Source organism: Halyomorpha halys, unplaced genomic scaffold (genome assembly GCF_000696795.3).
Source record: "Halyomorpha halys isolate HHAL.00 unplaced genomic scaffold, Hhal_1.1 Scaffold441.1, whole genome shotgun sequence".
Taxonomy (NCBI): Eukaryota; Metazoa; Arthropoda; class Insecta; order Hemiptera; family Pentatomidae; genus Halyomorpha; species Halyomorpha halys.
Window position 1 is genome coordinate 671,872 of NW_027106497.1, and position 9,750 is coordinate 681,621.

The 9,750-nt window shown below is 28.9% G+C and overlaps 2 protein-coding genes across 2 annotated transcripts in view; one reads left to right on the top strand and one right to left on the bottom strand.

Annotated features, from left to right (window-relative positions):
- Positions 1-3,640, bottom strand: part of LOC106682788 (ubiquitin-conjugating enzyme E2 W) — an 85,353-nt gene extending 81,713 nt beyond the window's left edge. Inside the window, exon 1 of the mRNA XM_014423840.3 lies at positions 3,498-3,640. Coding sequence (XP_014279326.1) covers positions 3,498-3,551 — 54 coding nt within the window. The 5' untranslated portion in view covers positions 3,552-3,640. The remainder of the gene's footprint in view (positions 1-3,497) is intronic.
- Positions 3,641-3,788: 148 nt separating this feature from the next.
- On the top strand, positions 3,789-9,236 carry LOC106682787 (putative inositol monophosphatase 3). The gene is made up of 5 exons (XM_014423838.3): positions 3,789-4,294; positions 4,379-4,547; positions 4,622-4,779; positions 4,880-4,988; positions 6,580-9,236. The coding sequence occupies exons 1-5, from the start codon at positions 3,962-3,964 to the stop codon at positions 6,828-6,830; spliced, it is 1,020 nt and encodes a 339-aa protein (XP_014279324.1). The 5' UTR covers positions 3,789-3,961; the 3' UTR covers positions 6,831-9,236.
- Positions 9,237-9,750: the final 514 nt, after the last annotated feature.

Here is a 9,750-nt window from a genome sequence, read left to right on the forward strand (position 1 = left end):
ACTGCTTACTCAAAGATAAACTGATAGTTGCATTGAAACAGAGACTGTAAATCTGTGTTCTTTCAGGTGAATCTTCAATGACATTATGATAATATGATATAATACCATTCAATCCACAGTTACCCCACAGCCATAGTTGTTGCTGGGGTACTAGCTCCTGTAATCAATGGAGGTGAGAGGCCAGTTGTCTTCAAAAGCTAATTAATGTCAAACACAAGTACAGCCAATTTGAATGAGAAACTGTAGCCATTTTTTATTTCAGTTGATAACTTCTTCCTTTATATATTTGAGAGGGACTTTAAACTCAAAACTGACTATCATTTTCATTCTAAAATTTTACATTAAGAAACAAATATTCCAGATATGACAAGCACTAAGTTGCTTCACTATGTAGCCTTCCTCTAGGGCTTAAACTAAACCCTTTAATGAACAATTAATCATGTAGATTATCTATCAAGAACTTTAATGAAAGCGGATTCCACAAGCCCTTTTTATGTTCATCAACCTTAAACCTATAAGACCAGGAAAGCTCAATAACTTTAAAGAAACTATAAATCTTACACAATAGAGAAAAATCACAAACCAATACAAATAGTCAAGGAGCAAGAACTTTCTGTATTGTTAGCATACACCCACATCCTATTCCGTAGTACTAGCCTGAAGCCATTATTGATTATACATCTGTCATATATGCATATTGGTTGTACTATCCTTTGCAATCAAATTTGAAGTATAACACAGATTCAATACAACATAAATATTACCTAGCTCACCCAGAGGGAATGAATAGAACCTATGCCTTTAGAACCAGATACCCTGGAATCTCTACTCCAGTATGTCCAATCCCAACACCCCCAGTCAGACATCAATTGTTTGAATATTTATGTCATTTCTTTCACAGAATTTAGTGACTAAGTATTATTTCATATGATTTGATTTTATGTCATGTTTTTAATTGTCAAAGTTAACGATTAGAAACAGTTACTTCTTTTCTATGTATCATCTAGAATTATCTGATACTTAAAATTATATAACATAAAATTACATACACATTTAACAAAATGTTCTTTCTATTGAAACTCTTAAATGGAAATAAAATTCAAAAAATCATGGTTTAACGAAAAATGTAACATTAAAGGGATTAGGCAAAAACTTTCAACATAACATAGATAGATACTAAGGGAACAGAAAATCTAGTCAATCATTAAATAGTGACAATAAAAAAAAATTCATTAAGATTCTTGAAATCGTTATACGACTAGATACTTTCACTACAAGTAATTTTTTTCAACTGTTTACATGATTTAAAACATTTTAAATTTTGTTAACAGTGGATTTTAAGTAGGTCACTTCATTAATTTAAAAAAACAACAAATAAGGGACTGTATATATGATAGGCTAATTTATAGAGAGATGTAAGAAACACGACTCTTAATTGCTTATTTTCCCACATCATGGAGTTAGGTGATGTCTAGTGAATGACTACTAAAGCTAGGATCTGATAGCACTATCAAGAAATCGACAATCTACTTGCAATAAGGTGATTTGGTCCTCTCCTATCTCAACAAAAATTAAACTTCCTACATTCCTTTATAAATAAATACCATTTTTATTTTCTTCTTAGCAACAAACCATTTTCAACCAACAGTATTGGAACTATTAATGAATTAATAATAATAAAAGAAGGATTATTTCACAATGCAACATTATATAGAATATGATGGCTGTTAGTAATTTCTAAACATATAACAAAATATTTTTATATCTACTATACTTACATAACACAACAGTAATGTTATGTGTAAGTAATATAATATATAATATACATACTTAAAGATTCAGTAGTTAATATATTTATCCATCCTATTTTAAATATCAATATAATATGATGATTTATTAAAAATACATTTTATTTCTTTGCCCATCAAGCATAGTGATGAGCTAAAACATTATATCATCATTGCAAAGCCATCTGAATTATTAATATAATAGATCATTAAAACAATAAAAAATAGCCATATTGAAACATAGCAGTTATAATAATATATTACCATAAATATTTAAGCATTAATGACTTAATGGTCCACCCAGTAAATGGCCAAATTTTAATGAATTTGGGTGACACAAGTTTAACAAATATTTCCGATTCTCAATAATAAATGTCAACTAACAGAAACTTCAAAACATTTAGGAAAAAACAATTTGTTACCTTCATAAAAGATTAAACAATCACAAAAAATTAAACGAATTGAACACCATTATAAAAATTGACTAGAACACTTAATCAACTGTTCTAGTCAATTTTTAATAACATTTGAATAGAAATTTGATGAACTAACACTTTCGCTAGAAATAAGTTGTTATATTGTATGAATATCTTCATATATAAACATGCTACTATATACAGGCTTAATAACAATGAGTTTCAACAATCATGTTATATCAAAACCACAATAATATAATACTCTAATAAAAGCAAAGAAGACAATTTTATTTCAACAAAAGTAATGAGATAAAATTATTTTAAAGATAAGGAACATACATTTAATTTTAAAAATAGACCAAATAACAGTCTAAATGATTAGGTAGATTCTCTCTAATCAATATTTATATACCAATTTGCCTAAAATTAAATAGAAAATGATCTGTGTACATTTTAAATTTAAATAAACATAGAAATAAGGTTTCAAACAATGTTACATCAAATCATAGGAATTTAATACAAACAAAGAAAATAATAAAATTATAAGCTGGTGTGTAAACTAGAGACTTTTTATCAGGATTAAAATAGATCACCTTATCAGATAAAATTCTCAATGAGTAAATGTTAAAAATACTGTTATCCTACAAATATTACAGAACCCCTTGTAACTAAAATAAACGGGATAAATCATTAAACAATGGAGCCTCTAGATGTCAAACAAATCTTTGAATTAAAATAATGATAGCAATCAAAAGTGGCACAATGTTTCTACATTTCAAAAACACCTAGATAATAAGAGGAAAATCATTGTATAAAGTTTTAAAAAATAAATACAACAGGAAAAATGATATCTATCAAGTATATATAGGTATACTCAATATTAGTTAGGTAATCATTTGTTACAGTGAATGAAGACAACTTTAAAGCATAATTAAATTGATAATTAATCTTTCTGATACAATTATTATCAAAACCTCAAATAAATTTCGAGGGGGGAAAATTAAATAAAAACTTGAAACAACAGACAACCTAATCATAAATACAACTGTTAAACAGATTTTTTTTTAAGGTAACCATCAATCTCTAAATTTAAACAACTAAAATAAGTACGGAAATAAAAACTGAACGTTAAATATGCCGGTAAAGTCGCTGCAGAACTAGTATTTTCCTTATATAAATTAAAGTAATCAGTGAAAATAATTAGGTTATAAATATTTAATAAACATTAGCTAAGAGCAATGGAATAGGCTTCTCTTACGTAATAAGCCGAAACAATAACAATATGAATTCATACCTCGGACGGTGTCAATCTTGCCATTTTAGAATCGGCTGGGTTCCCTTTGTCCATTCGCTAATACATATCACTTAAAACGATAAACTTTAACACCTTTTTTTAATTAAACCGATAAGACACTTCATTCTTCCCGAGGTAAAAGCTCTGTACGATTTTTTAAACAAAACTCTGGTTACGAAATGATTTGGAACGTCATGTTGAGTGCATCTCCGAAGTGTAGAACTTGTAATATTTTTGTGTGATCAGCTGCCATTGGTGACAGCTGTGTGGGCACTGAGTGTGTTAACCTTCTTCAGACTGCAAATAGCGATCGACTTTTAAAAGCAATTGTTATTGTTTTTTTAGCCTTTTATAAGATGGGTTAATTTTTAAATATTCTTTATTACATAATAACCCTTTTTAAAAATGTACGTCTAGTTGCATTCCTTTTATAATTTTTGTTAGGCTTCCTTGTCTGTTTCACAATGCATTTAGGAGGAACCGTTAGACTTAATAAAATTGGAGTTGCTGTAGTGTGTGGAATTATAATTGTTATGATTCTATATATGTCACCAAGAAGTGGTAGTCCTTTTGACTCAGCTTCTGCTAAAGTCAACCTTAGGAGACTTCTTCTGGTGTCTATAGAAGCTGCTGAAAAAGGGGGTCGGGAAGTTGTCAAAGTGATAAATCAAGCAAATTTAAAAGAAGAGAGCAAAGGCGAGACCAAAGAAGGTGTTAAAGTCCCTGTCACCAATGCTGATTATAAATCTCATTGTGTTATGTATTATGGCATTAAAAACACCTTCCCTACTGTGAAGGTATGTTAACATATATTTAATTTATAAAAAAATATATTTTAAAGTAAATTTTTATCATTTTTTGTTTTTGTTATTCTCTTGAAGGTGATTAGCGAGGAAAAAAAAGGTGAAAATGAATGTCAGCATTTACCACCAATGGAAATCGAACAGTTGGAAAAAACTACGGGTATTGAAAATTTAGCTGACTTTGAAGCGAATTCTGAGCATGTAACAGTTTGGATAGACCCTTTAGATGCTACAAAAGAGTATACAGGCAAATAAAGATTTTTTACCTATACATTTTCCCAACTCAAATATTGTTACTACTTTGTATTTGTTTATTTTTAGAGGGTCTATACCAGTATGTAACGACAATGGTGTGTGTTGCTTATCAGGGAAATCCCATCATTGGTGTTATTCACAAGCCATTTGGCCCTGAACCGAAAACAACTTGGGCTTGGGTCCACATTGGGATGTCTAAGCACCTTAACCATAATAAACCCAAGGTATCGCCCTATTTTCTTTATATTTTAGAGTAGAGTATTTTTCATAGATTCTTAATATGTTAGAAACTTTCTCTTGACCAACTTTTTGTTTTTTTATTAGAGTGACAAGAAGGTTGTAATGATATCCAAATCTCATCCAGGAAAGGTTAAGACATTAGTTCAGGATGTATTTGGGGAAGATACAGGAATTGTTCCCGCAGGAGGAGCAGGTAAGTCTTTAAGCTAACACAGTATTTAGAAATGCGTTTGCAGATAAAATGGTCAATATTATGTTCTATTTGTTTCAGTTATAATTATAGAGTTGGTAAGAATATAAGGTTGTTTTTTAAAATAAAAAATTAGCTTTATCCAATGAAATATCTTACATCCTATTTAATAACCATTTGCCATTTTTTTCGTACATTCATGATCCCATTCTCATAGAACTTGTGGTTTTTATCAGCAAAAACTCAAGAAATTGTGATTTGAGGTCATCCGAATTTTTCACTATTTAAAATATTTTTTAAACCTTAAAATAAATGATAACCAGATGATACAAGGTCAGAGCTATATGGGATTGTGATATCACTTCCAAACCAAACTCCAATGATTTCATAACTTTCTAAAAATGTGTGAGGCCTGGCATTGTATTGGCAGGACATTATTCCTTTGGTATTCGCCAATTCGGGCAACAACATGACCTGCTATTAGCCTACCTATTTTAATCACTGAGGTAATATCCTTTCCATTGTACAAGGGATCCTTTTCTTTCATATTGAATGCAGACGGCCAAAGATTCTACATAGAATCTTCCATTCAAACCACTTCAAGAACAGAAAAGCATTCATGACTGTTTGCAAGGATTGCCCATCAATATCCAGGTTGTCAGCATAAGCAAGAAGCTGGACCCACCAATTTATAATTGTCCCTGTTATCTGAACATCAGACTGTCTCACTGCATTTTCCTGTGCCAACTTGAAAAGCAGGGATGCTTGTGTGTCACCGTGTCTTACATACCCCTCTCTTTTCGCAAAACTCTGTTTTCCTGGTTACTTAATATTAAACTTATTAAAGGACTGAGAAATGTATGTACAAAATTTAAACCCAATTTAGAAATAAACAAAATTGGTCTTAAAAAAAAGATACCCCAATTAAAGTAATTCGGAATGTCCACCATTGTAATTTAAACTTATAGAAGGCTGCCAATGATTGACTCCTACTCCTCTGCCATGCCCCTGGAGTTCATAATAAGGCATGGCTTTCTGGCAACTTACTCCCTCCAAGGAAGAAAATAGTGAAAAATTAGAACATTTCGACAAGAAGTTTTCTTCCCTTTCAAGTGGTTTTATGAGAATATGCAGCAGTTTGCAGTAAATGTTCTTCTTTGTTGACATCAACACAATTTATAAAATTAGGGATTGACTTTACGGTCCCAAGGGGGGTCCGTAAAGTCAATTTTTTTATATTCTTATAAATTTACAGTTTTCAATAATTTTAAGAATCTAATAACTAGATAAATTTTGCTTTTTTAGAACTTTTCAGATTAATTTTACTAATGATTAGTAATGGAAATTCTTTAAAAAAAACAAATGGGTTTCACTTACGGCACACTTCCTCTATAAATTATCTCTTGTAAAATGAATTTTTTTTTTTTAGGAAAGTCTCAAATAATTTATCTGACTATGTACTCCCTAAACATACACTCCCAAGAAATTTGTTTTTATAATTCAGATCATCTATATGTTTCAACAAACACTAAGTTAACATTATGTAGATTAGGAAACGTGATACTGTATTTATATTTGTTTTTTTATTTATCAGGCTATAAGGCCCTGGAGGTGGCAACAGGAAATGTCACTGCCTACCTCCATAATACAGAGATAAGTAAATGGGATGTCTGCGCTGGAGATGTAATTATATCAGCCTTAGAAGGTTCTTTTTCTACATTAGACGGAAACGACCTTGACTACTCAGCTTCCTCAGATCCTGTCAACAAAGATGGGATATTGGCAACTCTAGACAAAGCTGATCTGTACATACAAAAATTAAAAGAAATCAGAAAAACGTATTAGAAAATTGTTGTGATGTTCTGCCTGAATATGAATAGGTATCAGGTGATCTGATTAGTACAGAAGTTGTGATGGTTAGATATTTTAGATTATTTGTTGGGAAAAGTTATACAAGGTTAGAGTTTTAAAGCAAACTATTTCTTGATTCTATTTGGGACCATGACTTATTTTAGTTTACTTTGAGTAAAAGTTTAAATTATTTTTACACATTAGATCTAATTTTATTAAAAAATTAGTTCCTGATTTTTAGAAACTATTCTGATTAATCACTTTAAATTTAGTATAGAGAACCTGTATAGATTTTCACCCTCATGTTTTTAAGAGGATTTTTTTCTGTATCAGAAATATATTTCGGTCAGATTTTCCTATTTTTCATAAATGTATAACATGATTAGAAATATATATTTATAATCATATGACGAATGAAAATGAAAATTTTACACATTTTAGCTTATTAAAAAAAAATTACTAAATTTGGAATAGTGCAACAGTTTATTTATATATTTTATTAATTGTTTTCTTCAATTTTATTCTTATTGAATGAAACTATTTTATTAGTTACAGAAAATATAGCATTTTCTGTTCTTAATATCCCACATTTTTGTTATTACATATGAATATTTCAGATATGTATTAAAATAAGAGGGAGGGTGTTAACAAAATTATGTGATGTCTTAGATTGGTGTGAAATTTGAAAACGTAAAAAATCAGTATTATTTACTATTGTTTTTAAGTTATTTATTTATTTTACTTTAAGTAGGACTTATTACACAAAAAACATTATATGGTTTTGAAGGATTTTCCATTAAAATTTATGAACAAAAAAACAAGAACATGAAAAGTTAAAACTGTAAGTAGTATAATTAACCTTTTCTTTGTCTTTCTTAAATTAAGGATTGATTCCATGTAATTAAATTAAATGAATTTTTTTATATAACAATATTGTACATAAATTGTAGAATTGATTATTTCATTATAAGCACTTACAACTAGCCACTGCACAAGTGATCGATTAAAAAAAATGTGTTTTTCCCTTGTATGGATTTTTTTTCAAAACTTTTTTGTTATAATTCAGGAGCAGATGGTCAATTGTTAAGTTGTGCTATCAGGGATCTTGCTATATCTACCTAATCATTGATAAATTTTTATGATGAAACTATTGTTCCATAAATAATAAATTTTTGTTACAAAATTATTTCAAATATTGAAATTAATGAATAGTAAAGTCAGTAATTCAAGAAACTTGCAAATATTATACTCAATGTAATTCCAACAACATGAAAGATGTTTTAAAAGTTAAACTTTGTTATTAGCCATATTATACTAAGAGTAAATATTTGTATGCATGTTTTAATCAGTTGTTCCTATTTTTTTTTGTTTTATAATTTAATGAATTTTTGTCTTCCTAATTTTATAAAATAAAGTAAAAAATTCTTACAAAAAAATTGTTTTAAACAAAATTTTTTTTTCAGTTAATTTTAGTATTGCTGTGATAATTTTAAAGCGATGGAACGGAAGGTTTTGATAAAAAAAAAATATATATACACGGGTGATCCTCCCAAAAATGGGCTCACATTAGTATTGTTTTGCTGTATCAATTTTTATAACATAATATATATCATCATCGGGTACTACTTCATTTTTAAATCTGAAAATCACCAATTAATATTATTTTTAATGATCATATTTATTTCATGAAATTTCCAGTTTTGAGAATATCGCCCATGTGTGTTTGTGTGCATGTATTAGCCTATCCTATTGAAGTTAGAATTTGTTTTCTTAAGTGTTTCTGAGGATGTTCTAGTATCTGATTTGTGTTTTGCTAACAATTTAAGAAAAAATATTGTAATTTAATTTATAATTAAGTAAAATGTAAGAATGTAAAATATTTCAACATTGAATTTTGTAAAGAAGGCTATTCATTTTTATTTTAAATATTAGTCTTTATATAAAAAGTTCAGGTAGCTTATACGTCCAATTTTTAGAATGCAGCACAGATACTAGTAAGGGTATCTGTTTGATGTAATAAGTAGGCATTGCTGCTTTGGAGCCTTTTTTGTTATTTCGGAGCTGATGAACAGTTATTTTTCAAGGTTCTACAGAAATATTTTATAAGTCCAGAGTCAGTTATAAGCTGGTAAAAGAGTAACTATTAGTAAAAAAGAAAATTAATAATGAGAATTCCTTCCTTGTATAAATAAGGAAAATGAAATGGTTTAATAACATGTAGGCATTTGTAAGAAACATTTTCTATTCCTGTTCATCCATACACAACATAAATATCTTCCTTTTTAATGAAATAATCGTTAATTCTTTCTTATTTATTTTTCACTTATTAGATTAGAAAGTTTTAATTTAAATGTTCAATTAAATCAAAATACAGACATGTTTTACTCTTTCAACAAATAAGTTGTTCAGATGGCTTATGGAGATAGCCCCTTCGTACTTCTATTTAAGTAGATTCTAATATCATGTTGATAATTTCAACTTGAGTAATTTATTAGTTACTTCAATATTTGAGCATAAGATCCGTTAATACAATGGACAAATGGTCTAGGATGGACTAGGAGGATGAAATGAAAAAATAATTTTATTCTGGGACAAATGTCCCCTAAGAATAAATTCATGGTTACACATTAGGTATAACTATTGGGAAATATCTTGAAAGTTTCAGTATAGAGGTTATATTAAAACCATAATTTTAAGTAATAATTTATAATGTTAATCAATATATGGCTATATACATTGTTCAAATTGATGCAGAGCTTTGGTTATGTATAAGTGAAGGAATAGGAGTTATTTAAAGGAAAGAATGGATGAGGGTTGGCAAATAGAGATGGGAAGAGAATTATGTCTGGGAATGCCAAAGATAAATCTTACGAAGCAATTCATGAGTCTCTTCAGTCTCAACTTGACAAGAAGA

What these genes read in the sequence shown, in the direction of transcription:
- LOC106682787 (XM_014423838.3), top strand. Translation starts at nt 3,962, where the DNA reads ATGCATTTAGGAGGAACCGTTAGACTTAATAAAATTGGAGTTGCTGTA. An exon ending in ACACCTTCCCTACTGTGAAG is followed by an intron (nt 4,295 to 4,378) that starts GTATGTTAACAT and finishes ATTCTCTTGAAG; the next exon opens with GTGATTAGCGAGGAAAAAAA. An exon ending in TGTTCCCGCAGGAGGAGCAG is followed by an intron (nt 4,989 to 6,579) that starts GTAAGTCTTTAA and finishes TTTATTTATCAG; the next exon opens with GCTATAAGGCCCTGGAGGTG.